General features: G+C 38.3%; 2 protein-coding genes across 6 annotated transcripts in view; one reads left to right on the top strand and one right to left on the bottom strand.

Moving 5' to 3' along the window:
- ANAPC10 (anaphase promoting complex subunit 10) overlaps positions 1 to 16098 on the bottom strand; it is a 226378-nt gene extending 210280 nt beyond the window's left edge. For 2 of the 4 annotated variants that reach the window (XR_004682448.1, XM_035022995.1), the window contains exons 1-2: positions 15997 to 16095; positions 12982 to 13108 (exon numbers count right to left, since the gene is read on the bottom strand). Coding sequence is in view for 3 of the 4 variants with exons in the window: in XM_035022995.1 (XP_034878886.1) it covers positions 12982 to 13096 (115 nt within the window). In the remaining variant the exon portion in view is untranslated. Of the gene's footprint in view, positions 1 to 12981; positions 13109 to 15985 lie in introns of all 4 variants that reach the window. The other 2 variants (XM_035022993.1, XM_035022994.1) reach the window with 2 other exon arrangements.
- A 58-nt stretch (positions 16099 to 16156) lies between these two features.
- The window catches only part of ABCE1 (ATP binding cassette subfamily E member 1), a 29505-nt gene continuing 25122 nt past the window's right edge, over positions 16157 to 20539 (top strand). The window contains exon 1 of one of the 2 annotated variants that reach the window (XM_035022989.1): positions 16157 to 16319. The gene's annotated coding sequence lies outside the window, so the exon portion shown is untranslated. The remainder of the gene's footprint in view (positions 16320 to 20539) is intronic. The other variant, XM_035022990.1, reaches the window with a different exon arrangement.

Genomic DNA, 20539 nt, shown 5'->3' with positions numbered 1-20539 from the left:
TTGGATTAAATCAGGAAATGAGTCAGAGACATATGAAAGGAGTCAGATCATACAGACTCTAGTGCACTAAGCATTCACCTATGGTTACTGTTATTGCTTAGTAAATATCCACCCTTCTCTACCCATCCTCCATGGGAAGAAATTGATTCTGCACTCATCATACTGGAGCTTAATCATGACTTGTTTTGGTCAACACGATGTGAATGAATGTGACACAATGGTTTAATTTAATTTATTTTTAAAGATTTTATTTATTTATTTGAGAGAGAGAGAGAGAAACAGAGAGGGAAGGAGAGCATGAATTGGGGGAGAAGCAGAGGGAAAGAGAGGGACAAGCAGACTCTGAACTGGGCTTGGAGCCTGAGGTAGGGCTCATCCCAGGACCCCGAGATCATGACCTAAGCCAAAATCAAAAGCTGAACACTCAACTGACCAAGCCACCCAGGCACCCCCAAACAGAGGTTTTAAATGTGCTTGCAAGGTCTGGCTTGGCCTTTTAAATTTTGGCACCCCACTAAGACATCATGCCTGAACACATGGAGCAGGCCTGGACCCAATTCACAACCTAGAGCCAAGTCATAACCAAGCAAAAAATAAGTTCTCTTGTTATAATATAGCACTGAGAGATTAGGGTTGTTTGTTACACACCATTAGTGCAGCAAGAACTGACTAACACATCAATATATGAGATAAATTTGACTAGCCCAGCTTAGATTGCCTTTAGGAGTAAAACAGCCATTGCCACCTAAAACATATCTTTTAACACAAATCCCTCACACTTGCTAAGGCATTATTATAACTAGGGCATTGCCTTTACTCTGAAGACACAAAGATAGAGAACATGCGGTCTCTGTGGAGGAGTTCATCTATCTAATGCACTATCTATGCTGTGACTATTTACATTTAAACTAATTAAAAATAAATAAAATTTAAAATTTGATTTCTCAGTAACACTAGTCACATTTAAAGTACTCACACATAGCTAGCACCTACCTCACTGTACAGTCCAATATGTTCTACTGGCCAGCACTGAGGAACTTAATTAGATAAATTACAATATAAAGTGTTAAGTGCTATAATAAAGAAATGAAGAAATACACACAAACACATGAAGGCTAAACAACATGCTACTAAACCACCAATAGATCAACAAAGAAATCAAAGAGGAAATCAAAAAATACCTGGAGACAAAAATGGAAACACAGCAGTTCAAAATATTTGGGACATGGCAACAGCAGCTAAAAGGTGACTTTACAAAGATATGGGCCTGCCTCAAGAAACAAGTCTCAAACAATCTAATCTTAAATCTAAAGGAACTAAAAAAAGAAAACAAAGCCCAAAGTCAGTGGAAGGAAAGAAATAATAAAGGGCAAAGCAGAAATAAATGAAATGGGCTAAAAAACAATAGATCAATGAAATTAAGAGCTGGTTCTCTAAAAAGATATAAAATTGACAAACCTTTAGCAAGACTCGTCAAAAAAAGGGGGGGTGCACCTAAATGGCTCAGTCAGTTAAGAATCTGACTTGTGATTTCGGCTCAGGTCATGATCTCATGGGTAAAATTAAAGTAAAGCATAGGGAATATAGTCAATAATACTGTAATAACGTTGTATGGTGACAGATGGTAACTACACTTATCGAAGTGAGCATCGTGTAATATACAGAATTGTCGAAACATTATGGTGTATACCTGAAACTAGTATAACACTGCATGTCAAGGACACTTCAATTTAAGAAAAAAGAAAGAAAAAAAAAAGAGATGAAGAATTAACTAACTTCTTGATACACTGTGTTCTCTTCTATCCATGATCTCCCACTCTCCTAGTTTTCCAACTAGTTCAGCAGCTACTTCTTAGTTCCCTTTGCTGATTCTTATTCCTGCTGCTCTGCCAGATCTCTACATCTTGAAGTGCCCTGAGACTTTACTCTTTTTTCTGAATACAATCTCTCCTCAGGGGAGTCAATCCAGTCCCGAGGCTCAGAATATCATCAATATATTGATAACCCTCAACTTTGTATCTCCACCCCAGACCTTTCCCCAGAGCTCCAAGCTCAATTGCCTACACTAGAATGTTAATCTCAAAATTAATGTATCTGAATCATAACTTTTTTTTTAACCAAAACCCATTTATTTCCCCCCACCTCACTTTCTCAACTTAGGAAATAATACCGAGTTATTCAGCCAGACACCTAAGAGTCAGCCTTGAATCTTTCCTTTCCTTTAGTAAGTCATGATTTTTCCACCTCTAAAAATACATCTCAAAGCCATCATCTCTCTCCATATCAACCATCATCAGCTTATTCCAAATCAACATCATCTGACACAAGTTACTGTACTAGTCTTTCCTACACTGGTCTACACCATTACTCTCCCACCAGTCATTATTCTCAGCGGCCATAGTGATTTTTTTAAGAAAAATCTTTTTTGTTACAACAAAAAAAGATTCTCCCTCTCCCTCTCTGCCCCTTCCCCCTCAAAAAATAAATAAGTAAATCAATAAATTCTGCCATAGAAATTAAAAAAAAAAACAACTCTGTATCAGATCATCTCTCTTTCCTGCTTAACATCTCCAGTGGCACCTGTTTGTACTTCAGATAAAATTGTACTTCAAATCCAAATTCTACCAGAATTCATAATTTGGCCCATGTCTTATTATGTCTCCAAACTCATGTTCTACCACTTCTCCTCCTTACCTGCCATCCTCTAGCCACACTAGACTTCTTTCTGAAACTCAAACATTCCAAACCATTTAGCTTAGAGCCTTTGAACTAGCTGTTTCCTGTGTCAGCAAGGTTCTTCTCTGAATTCTTTGAACAGTGGATTCTTCTTAACATTTACATCTCAGCAAAAATTTCATTTTCCAAGAGAAGTCTTTCTTGATCTATTTATTATATTGCTGTTTTATTTCTCCAAAGCATATATTGCTATTTAACCAGAAAGTTACTCAATGATCACAATTGTCAGTTATGGCATGAACTTAAAAAAATTAAAATTTAGTGATTTTTTTTTAAGAAAAACAGAACTTACAGCATCCACATATGCCTCTCAAAATTAATTCATAAAAGCAATGTCTTGGTAAAATATATGAATCGAGTGGAAAATATGTCATGGATCAGATGTTCACAAAATACAGCCTCACCAAATCCTTATTTTTGTTGGCTTATAAAGTATCAAATATGGAGTCAAACACAGAAGATTTACCTATTTGTCCCCTAATTTTGTTTCCCAACATGATATGAATTTAGTGCTTATGAAATTAAATGATTAAGTTATTGTAATAAGACTCTGTTATAATGCTAGCAGTCACACAAACCTGACCTTTAGTTTTTCCAGTCTCTTGGACAGAGACTGACAATTGTGCTGAATTGTGGAATTGTTTTGTGATGTGTCTTCAACTAAGCTGAATCTACTAAATACATTCCAACTTTAATCTGAGTGAAATATTGAACCACTATTTCCAAAGACAGAATAATTTTGCAAAGCTCTATACCACCTACCACACTGTAGCAGGCAAGTAAATTTGTACCTCCAACAAACAGTTATTAACATTTTGAAAGTTTATTAAAAGTCTTCCTTACATCACTTCTCACCTGAATTATTGCATGTCCTCTAAATGATTTCTTTACCTCTAACCTTGCTTCACCTGACTGCCTTGAGTCACAGCATTCCCACTAATTATGTGATCATTGCCAAATTACTTAATCTTTCTGTATTACAGTTGTCTCATTTAGAAAATGATAAAAATAACAATATGTACTGCATACACATATAAAGTACTTAGAACAGGACCTGTCATTTAGTAAGCACTAAATAACAGTTATAAATTATTACACTGCATAATAATGACTAGTTTAAAGCTATAATTCCTCCACTAGATTGTGAACTCGATAGTAAAGATTCTGTCTTTTTTATCTTTTACTCTCTAACAGTGTTACAGACTTCAGCAATTATCTGCTGCCTAGAAAAGAAAAATATCTGACCATAGAGAAGCAAAGGTTAAACAACCTTCTCATCCTGTTTCTCATTAATAAAGAGCAGTCATTCACTTTTTGTATAAAATGATAATCACCTAATGATAGTTCACTGAGGGACCCAAGGTGATGGAAGTACAATGTATGACATAATATTGATGAACTGCATGACTTTCATACTTAACACATTTTGTAGTGATCCCACCACTCTAATGGCAGTGGGAACTACTGTTCGATTCTGTACCTCCAAGATGTCAGAGCTGTGGGACATCTTCAGGGAGCCAGTGATACGCTGCCCTCTGCAAAATCCATAGCATAAAAGGATATGAACTGACACTGATTTATACCCCATTACTAATACCGTAAGGCACCAGTTGAATTATGCTACTAGATCAAGCAATGGGAGGTGTTCAAATTGAGCAAATTCACAGAACTATTTTATAGTATAAAGAATATTAGAAACTTCTGAAGCAGTCCAGGATGTAGGAAGGTGGAAAAAGGCATCACTCCCATTCAAACTAGAAGAGGCTAGATAAACCACAAACTCATAATTTTTCTTGAAAACACAAGAGCTTGAAAAAATACAGCAACCAAAAAGCCTAAAATGCAAGAAGGGGCAACTCTGAACCTCAGGAGAAAAACGATATATAGCCTGTCCCAATTGTGGTAGAGCACGGGAGGAAGGAACAGTGGCCAAATAAACACATAAGATATTAGGTAGAACTTGCTAAACAAACTGTTAAAGGCCAAGTGTGGGCTAGCATAAAAGTACAGCAACCCTGGTAGTCCCAAATATAAGGGGAACTCACATTGACTCTCAGACTCTTTTCCCAGGGCCTTCACTGTATATGGAACAGAAAGATTTGGAAGAGAGCAGGAGACTAGAAAGTGTACTTCAGTGGTAGATACAAGAAGAAAGGAACTGACCACAACTGCAGGAAAAGCAAAAAGACCCATCCTCCTTCCCAAACCCTTCTCTCCAACAGAACAAAGAACTTAAGCTGCTAGAGGATGAGCATCAAACCCACTGACTCCAGGACAGACCCTTCTTTGCTGGGAGAACATTAAAAGAAAAAACCCTCTACACCTGGGGTAGATGCAGGAAACAGTCCTTCCTCGGGGGGGGGGGGGGGGGGGGGAGAGATAGAGCAGAAAATTCTCCCACAAAAGACCAGCCACAGATCCAAGGCAGAGTTTGGCTATCATAGGTAGGAGGGACCAAAACAATGAGAAAGCCCTACCTTAGAGGCCAGGCACACAAGGGCTAAGATCATAGCTGGGCCAGAAAAACAGAGAAGCCCTGCCTCTCATCCCTTGCACTGAGTGACAAGGCACAGCATTCTACTGCTGAAGGCAAGGCAAAAGCATGGAGAGACACACTCTGAAGCACAGGCGTACAGAGATAGCTGAAAACTGAAAATAAAGGAACACTAAAAAAAACTCCTCTGGTTGGAGAACACAGGCAGTAACCTCTTTGACATCAACCATAGCAACTTCCTTCTAGATATGTCTCCTGAGGCAAGGGAAACAAAAGCAAAAATAAACTATTCAGACTTCATCAAAATAAAAAGCTTCTGCACAGCGAAGGAAACAATCAATGAAACTAAACACAACACAACAATCAACACAACTAAAATCAACACATCTACAGAATGGGAGAAGATATTTGCAAATAACATATCAGATAAATGGTTACTATCCAAAATATGTAAAGAACTTGTAAATTCAACACCCAAAAATGAATAATCCAATTAAAAACGGGCAGAAGACATGAATAGACACTTTTCCAAAGAAGACGTAGAGGTAGCCAAGAGACACATGAAAGATGCTCAATGTCACTGATCATCAGGGAAATACAAATCAAAACTACAATGAAATATCACCTCATACCTGTCAGAATGGCTAAAATCAACAACGCAAGAAATAAGAGGTATTGGAAAGGATGTGGAAAAAGGGGAACCCTTCTGCACTGTTGGTGGGAATGCAAACTGATGCAGCCACTGGGGAAAACAGTATGGAAGTTCCTCAAAAAAATTAAAAATAGAACTACCCTTTGATCCAGCAATTGCACTACTAGGTATTTATCCAAAGAAAAAAATACTAATTCAAAGGGATATATGCACTCCAATGTTTATAGTAGCATTACCTACAATAGCCAAATTATGGAAACAGCCCAAGTGTCCATCAGCTGATGAATGGATAAAGATGTGGTGTCGGAGTGCCTGGGTGGCTCAGTCGGTTAAGCGTCTGCCTTCAGCTCAGGTCATGATCCCAAAGTCCAGGGATCGAGCCTCACATCAGGCTCCCTGCTCAGCGGGGAGTCTGCTTCTCCCTCTCCCTCTGCTCCTCCCCTGCTTGTGTGCATGTGTGCTCTCTCGCTCTCTCAAATAAAATCTTTAAAAAAAAAAAGATACACACACACACACACACACAAAATGGAATATTACTGAGCCATAAAAAAATGAAATCTTGACATTTGCAACTACCATGGATAGAGCTAGAGAGTATTATGCTAAATGACATTAAGTCAGTCAGAGAAAGACAAATACCATATGAATTCACACATACATGGAATTTAAGAAAAAATACAAACAAGCAAAGGGGGAAAAAAAGAGAGCGAGTGGCAAACCAAGAAACACTCTTAACTACAGAGAACAAACTGATGGTTACCAGAGGGGAGGGGGTGTGGGGGAGGGGTAAAATAGGTGACGGGAATTAAGGAGTGCGCTTGTTGTGATGAACACCAGGTGATATATGGAAGTGTTGAATCACTATACTGTACACCTGAAACTAATATTACACTATATGTTAACTAACTGGAATTAAAACAAAAACAAAAACAAAACAAAAAAACACCTCCTCTGGCACAATAGCCCCCATCATAAGCACTGGACATATTCAGACGAATTTGAACCCTGTGAGATACTGAAGGTAAACAAACCAAAAAACAAAACAAAACAAAACAAAACAAAAACCGGTCAATTCCTAATAAAGGACTGATAGTAGAAAAGAGGTACGCATTTCAAAGTGTAACATCCATTCCTCCCAGTATCTACCAACAAGATATTTGGCTTTCAGTAAAAGATTATAACACTTAAACATACAAGAAAAGCAAACATTACCAAAAGACAAGGCAATCAATAGAAATACAGTGATATGACCCAATAGATATGACCCAAATGTTGGAACTACTGGACAGGGACTTTAAATAAGTATGACTAGGGCGACTGGGTGGCTCAGTCGGTCAAGTGTCCGACTCTGGATTGTGGCTCAGACCATGATCTCAGGGTCGTGAGATCAAGCCCCATGTCAGGCTTTGCACTCAGCGCCAAATCTTTTTGAGATTCTTTCTCTCCCTCTGCACCTCCCCCTACTTTAGTGCACATGCTCGCTTGCTCACTCTCTCTCTCTAAAATAAATAAATAAAATCTTTAAAAAAAATAAAAAACAGGGGCGCCAGGGTTGGCTCAGTCATTAAGCGTCTGCCTTCGGCTCAGGTCATGATCCTGGAATCCTGGAATCAAGTCCCACGTCAGGTATCCTGCTTCTCCCTCTACCTGCCGTTCTCCCTGCTTGTGCTCTCTCCCCTCTCTCTGACAAATAAATAAAAAATCTTAAAAAAAAAAAAAAAAGTTCTTCAGGTAGGAGGAATATGATACCAGATAGAAGAATTGGGTCTATTCAAAGAAATTAAGTTCCAAAAATTGAAAAAAAAAAAAAGTAAACATAAAAAGTATTTTTTTAATTTTTAATTGCTCCAAACGATAATTTACCATTTAAAACAAAAATAGCAACAATATATTCTGCAGCTTAAAATATCCAAAAATAAAATGTATGACACAAATGGCATAAAGGACTGGGTGGAGAAACTGGAAGTACACTGCTGAAGGATTCGTACACCATATCTATGGTGGTGTACTACTACTTGAAGGTAAACTGTGATAATTAAAGATACATATTGTAATCCTCAGGGCAACCCCTCAAAAATTTCAAAAAGGATATATAACCATTAAGTCAACAGTGGAGATAAAACAGAATCATAAAACATACTGAGTATATCCAAAAACAGAGAAAGAGAGGAAAAAAAATCAACAAGAAAAAAAGAAAACAAATTCCAAGACAGTAGTATTAAATCTAATAGCATCAATACATAAAGTATAAATGATCTAAACACTCCCAATGAAAAGATAAAGAATATCAGATTAAATTAAAAACCAAGACCCGATGCTGTCTATAAGAAATCCACTTCAAATATAAAGATATATATATAGTTTAAAAGGAAAAGGAAAAACTTCCAGCTTCCAGTCTGACACGTAAAGAACTTGGAAAATATCACTCTCATCCTCACAACAACAACAAAAAAGCTAACTAAATGAAAACCAATAATACTTCTTAGGTCCAACACAGAATTGAGGTCACAGGGCAAACCACCACCCAGGAAACTGAAGAAACAGGTGAATATAGAGAATCACAGCTTACCAGAAGCAGCAACTGGTAGGAAAACTTAAAGAGTAATTGCTAACTGACTAATTGCTGGCCACTGACTATGGATGAGGTTGAGATAAAAACTCCTAGAAGCCCTACCTTAGGAAGAGCTTTACCTTTTCATGAATTTTACCTAGGAGCCCCATCAGGTTCCCTTCAGGGTACAGATCAAAGAAAATTCTCCAGTGCTTCCTGCAGAGGGAGGGGGGAAAGTAATCATTGTGAAATACACCCAGAGCATTCTGCTCTCTTTAAGGAAGACCTGACTTCTAGGAAAACTGCTTTAGAGTCTAACCAACATGGGTTTTACTAGAGCCTAATTGACATGGGGGAAGGAAAATACCCAACTCTAGACTCCTCTAGCCTTCCTGTCTCTCACATAAGTTAGGGGATGGGGGAGTGAGAAGCACCTGTAAAGGTCACAGCCATGGACACAGGCCCACTAAAAGACTAAGATCTAGTCACAGGATTATAGAACACTTCTGTTCCCCCTACAACTTACCATGGTATCAATAGGGCTCCTATATAATACCAGGAGATTACAATCCAAAGAACTATAAATTTGTACTCCATTTAATTAGTCTCTAAGGAAATCCAAAAATAACAAGGCAAACAAAAACAAGATACCTGGGGCACCTGGGTGGCTCAGTCGTTAAGCGTCTGCCTTTGGCTCGGATCATGATCCCAGAGTCCTGGGATCGAGCCCCGCATTGGGCTCCCTGCTCAGCGGGAGGCCTCCTTATCCCTCTCCCAACTCCCCCTGCTTATGTTCTCGCTATCTCTCTCTGTCAAATAAATAAAATCTTAAAAAAAAAAAAAAAAAGATACCTAAACAATTTTAAATTCTGAATCTTAGCCTTTATCCCAGGCAGAAAATCAGTAAATCAGTTGAACAGAATAGCACCATCAGCTTGATCAAATTGACATTTATAGATTAGTTTATCCGGTAACAACAGAATATACAAGCTTCTTAAGAATACACAATTCCTGTCATGCTCATGTATAATGTTCACAAAAATGGGCCACATTCTGGCCTATAAAACATCCATAAACAATTTAAAAGAAGAGAAATCACAAAATATGCTTTCAGAACACAATAGAATTAAACAAGAAATCACTAACGGAAAGATAACTGGAAAATCCAAAATATTTGGAGATTAAACAACTTACAAATCAAGGAAGAAGTATCAAAAGAAACTGTAAAATATTTGAAACTGAATGAAAAAATTAAAATTACGAGGAATTGTAGAATACAGTGACAGCAGTGCTTACAGAGAAATTTATAGCTTGGGAGTATGTATGTTAGAAAAGAAGAGAGATTTAGAATCAATAATCTAAGCTTTCACCTTAAAAAACAAGAAAAAGGAGAGCAAATTAAACCCAAAATAAGCAGAAGAAATAATAAAAATCAGAACAGAAATCAATGAAACTGAAAACATGTAAGTTAAAAGAGAAGAAGTCACTGAAACCACAAGCTGTTTTTTGAAAGGTTAAGATCAAAATCAATAAACCTCTAGCCTGGCTAACCAAGAAAAAAAGAGAGAAGACACAAATAACTGATATCAGAAACAAAAGAGGGGCCATCCCTACTAATTGCATGGATAATAGAAAGGAACATAAAAGAGTATTATAATAAACAATTCTATTCCCACAAATTTAATATCTTCAATAAAATGGACCAATTCCCTGAAAGACACAATCCAACAAAATTCACACAAGGAGAAATAGATAATCTGAATAGTCCTACATCTATTACAGAAATTGAATAAAAAAATTAATAACCTTCCAAAAGAAATCATCAGGGCTAGGTGTTTCACTAGTGACTTCTATCAAACATGTAAGGAAGAAATAATACAAATTCTCTACAGTCTCTTCCAGAAAACAGAACAGAGGAAATATCTCCTAACTCATTCCATTAGGGCAGCATTACCTAATACCAAAACCAGACAAAGACATTACAAAGAAAGCGAAAGAACAGTATCTCTCACAAACACAAATACAAAAATCCTCAAGAAAATACTAGCAAATAGAAACCATATATAAAAAGAATTATATACCACAACTAAGTAGGATTTATTCCAGGCATGCAAAGCTGGTTCAACATTCCAAAATTAATTAATGTAATCCTCCATATCAACAGGCTGAAGAAGAAAAAAAAAATATATCAATAGAGAAAGCATTTGACAAAATCCAACATCCATTCACATGGAATTTATCAGCAAACTAAGAATAGAAAGGAAACTCCTCAACTTTATCTATCCATGAAAAAACCAACAGCTAACACCATACTTCATGGTGAGAACCTAAGAGCTTTCCCATTGAGGTCAGGAATGAGAAGGATGTCCCTCCTCACCATTCCCCTGCAATATCATATTGGAAGACTTACCTAACACAGTAAGACAGGAAAAGGAAATAAAAGGTATAGATTGGGAATGAAGAAATAAAAACAAATTCTACTCCTACAAATTCTACAGAATTTTACTCCTAAGTATTTACCCCAAAAAAGAAAACATATGTCCACACAAAAATGTGTACATGAATGCTTACAGCAGCTCTATCCATAATCACCTAGTATGGGAAGCAATCTTGGTTAACTATTGCTGCATTACAATTACCCCAAAACAGCAGTTTAAAATACCAAACATGCAGGGTGCCTGGGTGGCTCAGTTGGTTAAGCGACTGCCTTCGGCTCAGGTCATGATCCCGGAGTCCTGGGATAGAGTCCCACATTGGGCTCCTGGCTCAGCGGGGAGCCTGCTTCTCCCTCTGACCCTATCCCCTCTCATGCTGTTTCTCTCTGTCTGTCAAATAAATAAATAAACAAAATCTTAAAAAAAAAAATAATAATAATAAATAATAAATAAATAAATAAAATACCAAACATGCATTATTTCACAATTTCTATGAGATAGAAATTTGGGAGGAGCTTGATTGAGCACTTTGGCTCAGGGATGTTCAGGAGTTTACAGTCAAGTTAGCTGAAGGAATTATCTGAAATCTTGACTGGCGCTGGAGGATCCATTCTAAGATGGCTTGCTCATATGCTGTTGACAAGAGGGCTCAGTTCCTCATGGGCTACTGTCAGGAGGCCAGAGTTCCTTGCCACACAAACCTTTCCACAGGGCCCGTTGTTTCCTCACAAAATGGCAGCTGGCGTCCCCGAGTGAGTGATCCAAACGAGAACAAGGCACAGTAACAAGGTCTTTTATCAATCTAATCTCAGAAATCACACATTACCACTTCTGCCATATTCTACTAGTTCCAGACACCAATCCTGACAGTGCAGGAGAGGTCAACAGAAGGTCACGAATACCAGGAGATAAGGATCACTGGGACCATTTTGGAAGCTGGTTACCACAAACCTAAATATCCATTAACTGGTGAATAGATAAACTATGGTACATCCATACAGTGGAATAGTAATCAGCAATAAAAAGGAACAAACTACTGATATACATAACAGCATAGAAAAAATCACAAATACTAAGTGAATGAGCCAGAGCCAAAAAGCTACATACAGTATGATGTGTTACACTCTGGGAAAGGCATAACCAAAGGGATACAAAACAGATCAAAGGTTGTCAGGAGCTAGGAAGGGGGCAGAAGACTGACTACAAAGGGGCATGAGGGAATTTCTTTGGATAATGGAAATATTCTATATTTGATTGTGATGGTGGTTATATGATCATATGTGTTTGTTAAAATTCGTACAACTATACACCTAAAAAGGACAAGTTTTATTGTAAATAAATTATACCTCAAAAATTACTGATAAAAAGAGAGCTAAAGGAATCTTGAGGGGAAAAAAAGAGGTTTGGTTGGGACTCTTGCTATAGGAGTCTTAATGTGTAAATAACAAGTTTCCAAAGGAAAAGTGACAATTAAACCAATAACATTATAATTAAAGTTCCTTAAGATAAAAAACTTTCTCTGAGCTTAAGTCTACAGATTCAAAGTGCCCATCAAATTGTAAGTTAGACAGATGAGAAAAGATACACATGTATCTTGGCATATCCTGGCAAAAGTCTTAAACTTTAAGAATAGAAAAAGTTTAAATGCTTTCCAGAAAGAAAGAACAAGTCACTTAGAAAAAAAGAGAGATAAGCTTAGGCCTTCTTATTTGTAACAAAAAGGAAATGGTGAAATAGTACCCACAAATTTTTGAGAAAAGGACTGCCACCCAAAAATTCTATCCCAACCAAGAGTAAAATAAAATTATTTAGGAATGCCAAATCACTCAAAAAATGTATCACCCACTTATCCCATCTAGAGAAATAGCCAACAAAAAATGCTCACCAAATAACTAAATCATTGCAGAGATAGAGGAGGATAAAAGAAGAGACCTTATGAAATCTGAAGTGAATATTAGTAAAGCAATTGGGAACAGATATATAACAAATGAAAACTCAAATTTATTTTAGCATTAAAATCAAGCATCTAAACAAAAAAGAATATTAAAGTCAGTCTAGTGTGCGAGGAAACTGTAAGTAGTTACTACAACTTTTTTGTTTTGTTTTGATTTACCTGGTTTACAAGATGAGAGTGACCAAACAGCTTGTGACCCAATTTCCCGTACTGTTCCAGTCCTTTCCAATTGCTTAGGGTCAGCACCAGGAGGTGTCTTGTTTGGTGTGGTCATTTTTTAAATATTCTATGTAGAAAACAAGAATATCCACATTATACCAGGATCTGAGCATCTTCTACAAAGGGTAAAAATTAAAATTTAACAGCAAAATATATCACTTATATACCCTTGATATTAACCATCTATTTCTCAAATGCAGGTAACATAATTCAATTACTATAATTAAAAAATCTCGGGAATTCAGTTTGTGTTTCTAAAATATATTATGACTTACAAGATGTGCAAAACAGTAGAGTAGCCAAAGGGCATGGGATCAGCCTCTCCTTTAGCCTAGACTTTGGGCAGGTCTGGGTTTTATTTCCTTACTGTAATAGGGGTCAACTTGATCTATTATTCTATAATGCTGTATAATTCTATACCTGAATAAAAAAAAATTTTTTTTTTAAAGCTTTTATTTTTAAGGGGCACCTGGGTGGCTCAGGCAGTTAAGCAGCTGCCTTTGACTCAGGTCATGATCCCAGGGTCTTGGGATTGAGCGCCATGTGGGACTCCCTGCTCAGTGGGGAGCCTGCTTCTCCCCCTACTCTGCCCCTCCCCCTGCTTGTGCTCTGTCTCTCTCTCTCTCTCTCTCTGTCAAATAAATAAATAAAATCTTAAAAAAAATAATAAAGATTTTTAAGTAATCTCTACACCTGACATGGGGCTCAAACTCACAACCCTGAGATCAAGAGTTGCACGCACCATCAAATGAGCCAGTCAGGCTCCCCTCTGAGTAAAAATTCTTAATTCAAATGATTTTTTTTCTGTAGAAAAGTTAAATTGAAATATTCTTATTCCAGGAATATGTAAATATTAGTTTCCATTTTACTTATTTTGGATGTAAATTTACTTCAATAATTTATTTTTTTATTAAAGTATAATTAACAGTGTTATATTAGTTTCAGGTGTACAATATGATTCAACAATTCTATACATTTCTCAGTCCTCATCACAGTAAGTCTACTCTTTTTTTTTTAATTTTTATTTTTAAGTAATCTCTACACCCAATGTGGGGCTCAAACCCACAATCCCTAGATCAAGAGTCCCACCCTCCACCAATGAGCCAGCCAGGTGCCCCACAATAAGTCTACTCACAATCCCCTTTATCTGTTTCACCCATTCTCCCACCCACCTACCCTCTAGCAACTACCAGTTTGTTCTCTGTATTTAAGAGTCTGTTTATTTTGGGGCGCCTGGGTGGCTCAGGTGGTTAAGCATCTGCCTTCGGCTCAGGTCATGATCCCAGAGTCCTGGGATCGAGTCTCGCATCGGGCTCCCTGCTCCTTGGGAGCCTGCTTCTCCCTCTGCCTCTCTCTCTCTCTCTCTCTCTCTGTTTCTCATGAATAAATAAATAAAATCTTTAAAAAAAAAAAAGTGTTTATTTTTTTGTTTGTTTTGTTTCTTACATTTCACATATTAGTAAAATCATATGGTATTTGTCCTTCTGTATCAGATTTATTTCACTTTGTCTTATACCCTCTAGGTCCACCCATGTTGTTGCAAATGGCAAGACCTCATTCTTTTTTATGGCTAATATTTCATTGTGTGTGTGTACATCTTCCTTATCTATTTATCTACTGATGAACATTTGTGTTGCTTCCACATCTTGGCTAGGGTAAATAATGCTGCAGTAAATGCACGGGTGCATATACCTTTTTGAATTAGTGTTTTTGTTTTCTTTGGGTAAATTACCCAGTAGTGGAATTAGTGGATTATATGGTAATTCTATTTTTAATTTTTTGAAGAACCTCCATACTGTTTTCCACAGTGGTTGCACCAATTTGTGTTCCCTCCAACAGTGCACAAGGGTTCCCTTTTCTCCAACAGCCTTGCTAACACTTACTTCTTGTCTTTTTGATTCTAGCCATTCTGACAGGCATAACGTGATTATCTCACAAGAGAAACATGAAAAGATACTGAACATCACTAATCATCTCTGATGAGATATAGGTCTCCATTTTAAATAATCCATTAAGTGATACAGAGAAAAATCACTTCTCCCAAGTTGTCAAAAGTTCCATTGACATGACGTAGAAGATAATGTCAGAAAAATTGTTTCAAAGCATAGAAGTGAATAAACGACCCATTCTAAACCCCAAAATTTACTTCTTTTGTTAATCTTGGTAAATCTATGCAGACATGAAAATAAAATCTCCAGTAGTGAACACTATGTAAAACAGCTTAGGTAGTGCAAAGTTACAGATACTGAACATGGTTATATATGCTATTATAAACCTGGCCCAGTAGTTCAGTATACCATCTCCCTGACACCTTTTAGATCTCAGTTGTTTCCTAATCTCCACACAGCACTTGATACTCATTAAATAATAGTAGAGCCACTAGACTGTAAAATTCAGAAAGGCCTGAGACTTAAATGCTCAATTAGCAATTTAATGAATGAATAAGTGAATAAGTGCAGTCATAAGCTTAAGTATTTGCTTCTGCAAGCTAAGGACTAGGATGAGACAAGTAAACCTGTGACCATCACTACAAGCTGAATATCCTGTCGTTGTCAAACGTTCCAAAACGTCAACTGTACCAAATAAAAAAGGGGGGGGAGGAAAAGAAAATAGCTCATCTCTACACTGGAGCAGAAATCAACTGCCCGACTTGGTACTGGACGCCACCCAGTGGATAAAACACGGAACTCGGAAAAGCCTGGGTTCCTAGCCACCCACTTAAGAATGAGTTGAGGCCAACGAAAGATCGCCATCACCAGCAGTATTTGGACCAGACTCTGTTGCTCCTGCTTGATACCTCTGCCGGAAATGCTAGAACGGGCCAATCGCTCTCCAGCGGCCTTGAGATCGGGAGCGGAAAACGGGATTGAGAATGGGGATGAGAACGCGTCTGCTTACGCTAGAACCATTCTCCACATCGGGGGAAAAAAGCCCACGCACTTACAGCTTACAGACCTGGCTTGCCGCAACCCAGCTTTTTAGGATACCCTGCAGCTCCGTGCCACTCCCACTCAGGACAGCCCGGCTTTCCCAACGACGTTAAGTTGGAGTCGCAACACAATGACGTCAGTTCTCGCCGGCTGGCCGGACCAACTCCAGGGCTCCGCCTGTCGCTCTCTGTCGCGCGCGCGCACTGCGTCCCTAAGGCATGCGCGAGGCGGTGGCTAAGCACCGCCATTTTGGCCGGTGGCCGTAGGAACACGCCGTGTGGGTGAGAAGTGAAGGAAGAACTGCTTTGGCCTCTGAGCTCCCCTCCGCGAGGGGATCGTTTTCTCCAGGTACGTAACTAGCCAGGGAAAGTTTGGCCGTTGGCTGCGGCCTCACACGATTTAAAGACTGTGGGATGTTCTCTGAGAGCCTTTGGTGAGGCCTCCGGTGGCGGCGGCGGCGAACGCAGCGGCGCGTGGCAGCCGGCTCGGAAGGGACAGCTGGAACCGCCAGAACCGGGGCACCGCCGAGGGCTCGGAGGCACGTCGCTCTTCCCCTCCAGCTGACCTGGACCTCGGCCACTGTTGCTCGCCACCCGCGCAGGGGCTACCAGAATGGACTCGGATGCCGTCTCAGAGATCCAGACTCCACCGTCTCCACTCCCCCTTTACTACGCTCTTGCCCGAGAGCTGAGAGAAGGCAACTTCAGAACTTAAAGCATCCTCTTTTTCCCCCATCCTTACCCTGACACCGTGAAACGGACGGATTGTCACACATGCGTATTGGATAGAGGAAATCGTGGCTTTTTCCTCCACGGCTTCTCTGGTGATTATGGAATGAGTCATGGCATTTTGCCGCCATGAAGTCGAATCCTTCTTACCCGTTCCCCCTCTTCATAGAAATGATGGGCAGTTGTCGCTCTACTTTTCTCATAGAGCAGCGTGTATTCGGTTATCCCAAGTAATCTCCCAGTTCAACGACTGTAGCTTTTTTGGTGCGCTTTTATAGTACTTGGCACTTTCTTCTTGGTGACTTGTTTTCCCTGTCTTTATATAAACTGCATGAGATGAGGAGCGCAGCAGTTCCTACCTTGTAGACACGGTGGCCAAAGCCAATACCCACATCCGATAAACTACATAAACCTACTTTTTTTTTTTTTTTTGTGGTAAAGTCCATAAGAGTGAGAAATAACTGTCAAAACAATGAGGAGGGGTGTGGGAGGGGTTATGCTGGTGTTTTTGTTGTTGTTTTACCTTCTCTTCCACAGGGACTGCTAGCTAGGCATTTATGATCGTGGCGGTTGTGTTGCGTTTCTCAGTACATTTGCCTCATATACTGAAAATAATCGTACTCTATCAGCTACCTGACAATAATGCTTTGTCAGTGTTAACCAAGGGCTCTTAATCTGTATTTGTCCCAAAAGGGTATTTTTTTGTGTTAAAAATCTTGTTACGCCCATTAAAAACATTTTCTTAGGAAGAACATTTAATACAACTGCCGAGAGGAAAAAAAAGTATTAATTGGGTGTCCCTTCTAAATGTCTTCAGTTTAAGACTCTGCAAAGAGTTGTGCACCACTCCCAACTTACATGTTTTATAAGACTAGTAACTTACCGTAACCACAGGTTAGAATATTTTATGTGATACCAGCTGTTATTTGTTCACAGCAATCTTTTAAATGTTTTCACATGATGTTATAATAATTTTGGTCTTAGACTGAAAATGCTTTCCATAATGCTTCTCACTTCCTTTTTTACTCCCAGCTGGAAGAATGACTGTGAGGGTCATTGTTTGAGTACCTGTTTTGAACAGTTTGTCTTCAGATCTGAAATATCTTCAAATTCCTCTTGGTCTCCAGGAGTCTGTTACTACCCCCTACCTCCCTCCTGCGGCTTCACTGTGCTGTATCTCATTGAAAAAGAAATAGGGATCCCTCCTCCCCAATTCTTGAAAATAATATACAAATTTAGTCATTATTGTTCACACAAGGAACAGTTCTACAAAGAATTTATATTCCTTATTCTTAAATGCATTATAATTTATCACTGTTTCTTATACAAATCAGCTTATTAATATCTCTGGTATGTTATTATTTTTCTGTAAGTCATCTCTTTCAGTCACTTGGTTTTTAAAATGGTTTGAAATATCAGATGAAACACTTTAGTAGTTTGGCAGAAATAAAGTTTAGCATCAGCAAGTTTGTGATAAAAGATTTATTCTCTAGAAGGGACTTCATGACATTCATTCACCAGGTAATTTGTATGGTGTCCAGCTGTATTTTAATAACTAAAGACTTCACTTTTCAGGGAGTTGTCACTTAGAGTGAAAGCTTTTTTGTAGCAATTCAAAAGTCATTTAATTTCTTTCTCTTCTAGTCTTTATGAAAACTGGACCAGTTTTTAAAAGTTTTAAGGGGGTAGAGTGGATCTCTTAGTTTCCATAATTCCGTTTATTACATAAATACTTAGTGTCCTCTTGGGTGTTTTTTTTTTTCTTCCAGTATATACTTTAGTGGATAGCTGTTACTATGAAATATTGGCAGTATTTCTGAAGTCACTATAACCTATAAGAAATTATTTACTATATCTAAATTCATTTTCTCATTTATTCAACAGAAATATCTGACCTTTTATGATGTGCTGGGCACTAGTTTAGCCACTGGGCTGAACAGACAAAAAATCCCTGCCTTCATGATGGACTATCTTTTACTTGGGGTGGGAAAAATACTGTGTGTAGAGAGAAAGAGTATGTAAATACATGTATATACACAAGATAAATATGTACATAAACCATATGTACACACACATACAAAATATATGCTGTGTGGTATAGTAGAAAGAGCTAAAGAGAATAAGCAAATCAGGAAAGAAGAAAACAGAAAAGCAGTTGGGTGTATTTTTTGGTAGTATAGTTAGAAAAGGCTAAGAAATAAATATTAAAGACTTGAAGTAGTGAGCCTTCTAACTCACTAGGGGGAATAGCATTACAGGCAGAGGGAATAGAAAATGTCAGGGCCCTAAAGCAAGAACCATGTTTGACTTGTGCTAAGAATAGCAAGGAGCCAGTATGGCTGGAGCAAAATGAACAAGAGCTAGAGTAGTTGAAGATGACATCAGAAAGTAATAGAGGCTGATCAGTACCTCATTAATTATTTTAAGGACTTTGGCTTTTACTCAGAATGAGTAGGGAAGCCATTGCAGGACTTTAAGTGGAGGAGTGACATGATCCTGGCTTACACTTAAAAAGGATCATCCTGACTTCTGCAGTGAGAAGGAACTGTCAAGAGTCAGAGTAGAAGGAGGTAAGAGTAAAGCAGAGAGACCTGATAGGGAGCTATTAGAGTAAGGCCGATAAGAAATAATGGTGGCTTAGACCAGAATGATGAGAAATGGTCAGATTTATGAAGGTAGATACGACAGAATTTGCTGTTGTGGCATGTAAAAGATAACTTCAAGGATTTTGGCTTGAGTAAATGGAAGATTGGAGTTGTCATTTAACAGAATGGGCAAGACTGCTAAAGAAGCAAATTTTGGTGGGGACATCAGGAATTCAATTTGGGAGATGTGTTAGACCTTCAGGAAGAGATGTTGGGTAGTCGATAGATATACAAGTTTAAGGTTAGGAGAGGTATCCTGGCTAGAGAGAGAAATTTGGGAGTTAGCAGCATATAAATTGGATGTAAAGCCATGAGATCAGAATAGAATACCTTAGAGAATGAATCTAAATAAAAAATGTAACCAAGTATTAGAGCACCTCTCAACTTTCAGTAGCGTAGAAGATGAGGAAAAGTGACCAAGAAAATAGGAGGGAAACTAGATTAGTGCTGTGTCCCAGAACCAAGTTAAGAAAGGGTTTCTATCTTTAGGAAAAAGTCATAATTTGTGTCAGATGCAATAAGTGTTCAGGTAAATTAACTGTTAATTAACTAATTGTTTTACCCATGTATACAGTAGCAATGACCTGATAAATTGTTTTGATGGAATGATGGGCACTAAAGTCTGAAATGGAGTCCAGAAAAAATACATAGAAATTTGGAGTACTGACCGTAGGCAACTCTTTCAAGTAGTTTTGCTATAAAAGGAAGGAGAAAGAAAGCAATGGGAAAAGTTAGGGTCAGATAATAGAATGTTTGAATGCTGATAGGAACGAGCCAATGGAAAGAATAACTGATGATATGAAAGACAGGAGAGAGAATTGTTAGAATATTCCCCTTAGCAGATGTCTTTTAGTGTGCAAGTAGACTTCACTGTGGAAATATATATAATGTGATTGCTGGTTGGCATAAGGGTTCACGTGAGATGACAGTAGTCAGCATGGCTTTGCTTTTTTGTCTACCCATTTTCAGCTTTATGTGTGCAGGTGAAGAGTTGTATGTAACCAGGATTGTAGTTAAGGGTATAAATGATTGACAAGAAAATTTTAGCTAGTACAGAGGGACATGAAGATACAAGAGCTGAGGGACAGTGGAAATGTGGTAGAATCAAGAGATAATGACAATAGGTCTAGGGAATGGGGGAGTTCAAAGGGTTGTTGGATTGTTGGGTACAACAGGGGTAAACTGAAAAGATAGG

The sequence above is a fragment of the Mirounga leonina genome, unplaced genomic scaffold (genome assembly GCF_011800145.1).
Source record: "Mirounga leonina isolate KUSES-001 unplaced genomic scaffold, KU_Mleo_1.0 Mir_176, whole genome shotgun sequence".
Classification (NCBI taxonomy): domain Eukaryota; kingdom Metazoa; phylum Chordata; class Mammalia; order Carnivora; family Phocidae; genus Mirounga; species Mirounga leonina.
The sequence above is the reverse complement of the archived record's forward strand: the minus strand, read 5'-3'. Positions and strand labels throughout refer to the sequence as shown.